General features: G+C 55.0%; 1 protein-coding gene across 1 annotated transcript; it reads left to right on the top strand.

Moving 5' to 3' along the window:
• Nucleotides 1–1861: 1861 nt before the first annotated feature.
• Nucleotides 1862–2709, top strand: LOC104506759 (probable lipid phosphate phosphatase PPAPDC3; the record flags this gene model as incomplete). Its single annotated transcript, XM_010147819.1, has 1 exon — nucleotides 1862–2709. A coding segment is annotated over one exon (365 nt), but the record flags the coding sequence as incomplete, so codon positions are not given.
• Nucleotides 2710–6485: the final 3776 nt, after the last annotated feature.

Genomic DNA, 6485 nt, shown 5'->3' with positions numbered 1-6485 from the left:
GACCTTTTCCTCTGCTCCATCTCCCTTCCCACAGCTCTGAGAGCTCAGGGGAAGCTAGGGAAGGAACCGGTGGGCAGGAGGTCCAGGGAAGTCCCGCTGTCCATCAAGCCCACGCAAGATGCCCTGCAGACGGGGATGAAAAATAGCCCTTCCGTACGGAGAGAGTTTGGCCAGGATAAACCTCAACTCCTTCCTGAAGCCGTGCCGGGGCTGGCTGTGCAGAGGTGGCCCGCCGCGGGAGGCGGGCGAGCAGAGCTGCCGCGACAGCTCCTCGCTTCCCAGCTCTGCCAGGTGACGAGCAGGCAGGAGGAACCGCCTGCTTCCAATGTGCCGTCTCGTTTCCTGTCCCTGTCACCGCCATCCCATCCATCCTCCTGAAGCCTTGTCAGCTCTCAAGGAACAGTCTTTATCAGGGCCTGGGAACGTGGCCCGCCGCGGGAGGCGGGCGAGCAGAGCTGCCGCGACAGCTCCTCGCTTCCCAGCTCTGCCAGGTGACGAGCAGGCAGGAGGAACCGCCTGCTTCCAATGTGCCGTCTCGTTTCCTGTCCCTGTCACCGCCATCCCATCCATCCTCCTGAAGCCTTGTCAGCTCTCAAGGAACAGTCTTTATCAGGGCCTGGGAACCAGGCAACTGTCGCATTCCTTTTCCTGCCGAGAGCCGGCTGGGCTCAGGGTGGTATATATCTCCTTGTCATTGCTGCGAGGAGCTGAAATCAGCACTCTGACTAATTAGGAGGGCTGGGGAAAAACAGATGAGGGAATTAAAGAAAAATAAAATCGATGGTAGGAAATAGAAATGACAGTACCTGTCGGCTGGGACAAAGGGGGTGGGATGAAGAGGAGGATGATGAAGCGAGCAGCTGATGGGTTTCACTCCCGAAGCAGTTAGGGAAGAAGGTGATTTGGTGTTGAGACCTACAGCAGAAGTGCTTTTTCTTAATTGCATGGTTTTCCCCATGGCTTGCTGTCCCTTAATGCTCTTCTCTTAGTGAAACCTAAGCGCAGTGTGGTCATGCCGGCTGGGTCTGGCCAGGAGGGAGCTGGTGGGATTGGGAGAGGACGGAAAAGTGCTGGGGGGGACCTTTCCTCCCACCAACTGCTCACTGCAGCCTGGTCACCCCGGCACAGAGCCATCCCAGGAAGGGATACGTCCGTGCTCCACGCGGTTTCTAAAACATGGGGTGGAGAACGGGAACAGAGACACCCAATCTGGTGGTTTGAGGGCCAAAAGAGTTTTAATTTTAGCTTTGCCAGTTGCTCTCTTCCTCCTCAGGCAGGTCGCTTGCCTCTGTGGTTTGGGTTTCTCCTCTGTGAGATGGTGATAACGGTACTTGCTTTCTCCATGGCTGAACTGGGAAGGTCAGTTAACATTTGGATGGTGGCCTGAGGGTGAGGGGAGCTGTGTGCAGCTGAACCCAAACCCTTATTTATACAACTTCCAGTACCTGAGGAGGCTACAAGAAAGCTGGGGGGGAACTTTTTACGAGCGCCTGTAGTGACAGGACAAGGGGTAATGGGTTTAAATTGAAAGCAGGGAGGTTTAGATTGGACATCAGGAAGGAATTCTTCCCGCAGAGGGTGGGAGCACTGGGACAGGTTGCCCAGAGAAGCTCTGGATGCCCCATCCCTGGGAGTGTCCAAGGCCAGGCTGGATGAGGCTTGGAGCAACCTGGTCTGGTGGAAGGGGTCCCTGCCCGTGGCAGGGGGGGGGGCTGGGGGGGCTTTAAGGTCCCTTCCCACCCAAACCAGTCTGTGATTCTATAATTTAAAGACAGCAACAATCCTTGAATATTCTGCCTTGAAAGCTGCCCTTGACTCTGCCTCTGTCTCTGATCTTTCCCTCCTTATCTCTCTTTTGTAGCCCTGCTCCTGGACATAGTGATTGTGGCCGGTTTGCAGAAGCTGGCCAAGCGGAAGGGCCCGTACGACATCAACCCTGGCTTGTTGGACTACCTGACCATGGACACCTATGCATTTCCAGCCGGGCACGCCAGCCGAGCGGCCATGCTCTCCAAGTTCTTCCTCAATCACCTGGTCTTGGCCATCCCTCTCCGCATCCTGCTGGTCCTCTGGGCCCTCTGCGTGGGCTTTTCCCGTGTCATGATCGGACGGCACCACATCACAGATGTCCTGTCTGGCTTTGTTTTTGGCTACTTACAGTTCAGGCTGGTGGAGTTGATATGGATGTCTTCCAACACGTGTCAGATGTTGATATCCATCTGGTGAACATGGGGGAATTGACGGCTTGCCACTGGAAACTAGCAGATACTTCAAGAGTCTCCCTCACGGTATTTTCTACGTGTTGTTTGTTGGAAGCAGTGGTAACTTCCATGAGCAGTGGTGTTTTTTAATGTTGCTTCCCCTGAAAAAGAAAATGTTTCTTGCAATGGACTGGGTTTTAGCCCTCAAGGGCCGTACCTGTGTTTTGGCCATATTCTCAAACTGTGTTTGGACAGCAACCTAATTAAGCTTTACGGGTGACAGAAATGAGCTACATGTCTGCCTCGTTTGGGTGGTTCACATCAGCACCTTGATATGTCCTCAGGATGGGCAGTGCCTGAGAGCTTCCTGAGGACACATTTGTTAACTTTTTGGAGGCTAAATGAGTTTAGCCACAGTGCTTTTCTTTTTGTAAGCCCAACAGTCGTGTCTTGTACAGAGTCAGGACACTGCCAGCACCTCACAGATAATAAATAATCATAAAAATCCTGCCCTGTTTGGTTCTTATCGTGAGGGAAGGGACGAAAGACAGTTTGGTGCAGCTTTGAGATAGTTTGGTGTAGCTTTGAGCAGGTCCTGCAGCCTTGCTGATGAGGGGATGCAAGCGATCACTTAGTGGGTTTCTGTGGATGGGGTGGACCTAGATGGGTGCTCAGGGTGCAGTTAGGTGACATGCTGAACCTGGCCTTTCATCTGCTGCCCAAAAATCTGCTCCGTGAGGGTGCATGTGGGGGTTTTGGCCTGGTAAAGGACAAATACAAGTTGCCCGTTTTCATCCCGGTAGGGAGTAATTGAATAATCGATGTGCTGGATCACGGTGATTTTGCAAAGCAGGTCTAGATACGCAGCAAAGAGTCTTTCATGTCTTCACGGCCATGATTTCATAATTATGCCGAATGATGCTGTAGATGGGATCTTTCAAGGTAAGTCTGGTACAGCATTGGCAGCTGTACACCCCGCGATGTCGAAGAGCTGAGGGCAGGGAGGCAGGACTGCCCGCACCCCTGCCTCTGCTCGCACGCGGTAACCCCATGACAGAGGTGCATTCTGAACGTGTGTCTCACCCGGTATGGAATGAGGAGAGCACTCCTGGCCTTCCAGGGCTGAGCTAACTGATGTCTGTGAACTAGTCTGGGATTACTGAATGTAGAGTTCGATGCCCAGACACGGTGCTGTTGCTTTCCACTGACAAACCTTGAAACCTGGCTGATCTTTACCCAGGGGATGGCCGTACTCAGTGTAGTGTCTCTGAAATGGATCCCCCCTCACGACTAAGAAAATCCCATATTTTGCATAGAACCTTCTATTTCTCTATGGTTTCTCTGTCTTTAGAAAAGAGTTTGATGTTTGGCAGGTGATGGACACTACCAGACTCATCACCTTCCCAGCTGGATGCGTCCTGCAGAACGAAGGCATCCCATCATTCCTGTTTATCCTGTTTATCCCAAGTGAGCAAAATGCATCTGGCTTGCAGGGCTGGGAGCAACCGGCTGGGTCTTGTGCTCTCATCTATCCCTGCACGTTGGGAGCATCCTCCTACAGCGGCTGCTGGTGAGAAGGAGAAGACATTCAGATAATGACTGTTGCAAGCTGCTAACATTTGTTGCTCTTTGATAATTAATATGAAAAGAAGCTAAACAGAAAATCTATCCCTGGCACGCGTCTCCAGCTGGGATGTCAGCGCAGAGCCCGGGGAGCTGCTGACTTCCTGCGCTGCCAGCTCCGAGGCTCGAGCAGGAGCGTGGTAAGGAGGGCTACCGTGTCCTTTAAAGCTGAGCATCCCACGGAGCTCCCCGGGGGTGGGCTGTGCGAGGGGCCCTCGGGAAGGGCTGTCACTGAGTGTGCTCAGGAAAGGAGAGAGCTCTGGGTGCTGCCGGTTACCCCCGTGGGCTGGAGGGTTGGTGCGGCAGCAGGCAGAGCAGCGGGGGGGTGGTGGGTACTGCCCCGCTCCCCGGCTGCTGCTTGTTTAAACAGGGAGCACTGCTGCGGGTGCGAGCAGGGATGTGCTACTGCACCCGGCCTCCATCAGAGCTTGTCTTGGCCAACCTCCTTCTCCTGCAGACTTATGTGAAGTGGGCTCTGGTGCTTTTCCTGTCTTCCAGGCATTATCACACTTGGCAGAGTTTATCTTCACCCCTAGGAAGGATGGGGGCACAGCACTGCAGCTCTGACGGCGTGTGTATGCGCCTGTGCGTAGCTGGAGATGGTGGGTGCCTGGAGAGACAGGGAGCAGGAGAAGACTTTGCCCTGATTGCTTTGTGGGAAACTCTCACTTTGTTACTCTAGATTTCATTGAACCTTTGCAAATAAGCTGGATGCCCCTACAGGCATGTCCCTGGGTCCAGGTCTCCTTGCACTTGGGTTGTCTCTTGGTACATCCAGGATGGCTTTGGAGCAGTTACTCCCGGTCTCTGCTAGTACAATCAGGAAAGCCTGGTGTGGAGAAGGTACCATGGTGGGTAGCATCAGCTAAGCCGGTCTCATCCCAACACTTGGTTGCAAAGCAGGAGAGAGAGAGTTGGGGTGGCTCACCAGGGTAAGTTGGGGTTCACAGGACAGGGCTCGTTCCCATGCAGGGTTTCTCCTGGGAGCCTTCCCCCTCAGCACCCACAGTGCCTGCACCCCTTCGCTCCCTCAGTGCTCCGGTGCCCAGAGCCGGGGAGCCCCAGGGCTTGTGTGCTTACTGCAGGGAGGGTTTGGGGAGAGCCCCACAAGATGAGCGGAGATCTGGGCACAGAAGCACCAGGAAAGGCCCAACAGAGCTTTGCCTCGGTGGTGCCCAGCCCTCCTGGCAAGGCAAGTGGCACAGCACTGCACAGCATCCCTCGTCCCTCTCTCTGTTACCTCCCATGCTGAAGGCACCGCTCAGAAACAACCAGCATTGCTGCGACAAGAACTAGCTTCTGTCTCTATAGCAACAGCGAGGGATGGTGGTACCCACAGGGTTGCTGCCCAGCCTGTGTCCTGTGTCCCTACCCAGCCTTGTCACCCAACAAGCAGGACAGGCTGTGGCTGGGTTAGCTATTATGTCCCGGGAGGAGGCGGGAGACCCCCAGCCCAGGGTGCAGCGGTGTGGGTGGGGACACACGGGGAGCAGTGACACAACAACCCAGCTCTTCCACCGACAAGGTACAATCCACAGCTTTCACTCTGAGTGGCACGGCCCCATCCATCCCGCTGCGGGCAGCCCCCGTGCTGCTCTCACAGACATCCAGGGTGGGATCCCGAGTGTTTTGGCTCGGAGGCAAGGAGAGCACAGCAGCACAAGGGGAAGGACAATCTCCCTGGGCTTTGGGCTTTAGACCTATGTGGATGCCACCTGCCTTCCAGCCCTCAGTTTCAGATTGCGAGGAGGAACATGGATGCAGCACCCCTGTCCCTACAGCCCTGCAGCCTGGGGAGGGTTTTCTCCCCCCTCAGAAGGTGTTAGAGGGATGGGGCTGGGTCTCAGCCCTGGCAGCACTGCCGGACCCCGGGCTCCTGTGCAATGCGCTGGAGGCATCGCCCACCTGTGCTCTCCACTGACCTCGCATTTGGCAGCGGCTCTAGGAAACACCAGTGGGTTTTGCAGGCGTGTGGTACTTGTAGCCAGCGGCTGAGGCAAAGGATTTTTGTGCCTGTTTCTCCACTCCCCTGGAACTTGTGCTGATGCTCATGCAGAGGTTTGGCCCTGGCTGTCCTGGGTGAGCCAGAGCAGGACACAGGGGTTGCCCTCTGCAGATGCCCACGATGGTCATCTGGCTGTGGGGAGGCAAAAGGCCAAATGGTTTGAGATCCTTCAGGAATGTGAATGTTTTCCCTGAACCTTCAGAGCCCCAGATGGAGCCAAGCCAGGCTCAGCATGAGGCTCAGAGAGGAGCGGTCCCTCCCAAGCCAGGACACCTCTCCACCCCCCCAACTGGGGCATCCTCTGCCTTTCAGTTCATCTAACAGATGAATTAAGAAAATGCCCCAGAGAGAGCAAGCGCAGCGCATGGGTTTGGGGGCTGCTGCCATCAGCGCTGCACGTGTCCACAGATCCAGGAGGGTCCCAGGCTGCCATGGTGGCGATTCCGTCTGTGGTTCAGCTGCGTACAGTGAAAGGCCCCTCCTCCCCTTGCCCTAATGCTGATTATGCGCAGCAGCAAAAAGAGATTTTAATTTATTAAAAAAAAAAAGGTGCCAGGGCAAGTAGCAAATCTGGATTATATCTTTGGGCATACGTGGGAATCACAGCTGGGGTGTTTAGTTCCCCCTTTCCCAACCTAAGCTGGTGTTTTACTCCA

Source organism: Eurypyga helias, unplaced genomic scaffold, assembly GCF_000690775.1.
Source record: "Eurypyga helias isolate BGI_N326 unplaced genomic scaffold, ASM69077v1 scaffold30612, whole genome shotgun sequence".
NCBI classification, from domain to species: domain Eukaryota; kingdom Metazoa; phylum Chordata; class Aves; order Eurypygiformes; family Eurypygidae; genus Eurypyga; species Eurypyga helias.
The sequence above is the reverse complement of the archived record's forward strand: the minus strand, read 5'-3'. Positions and strand labels throughout refer to the sequence as shown.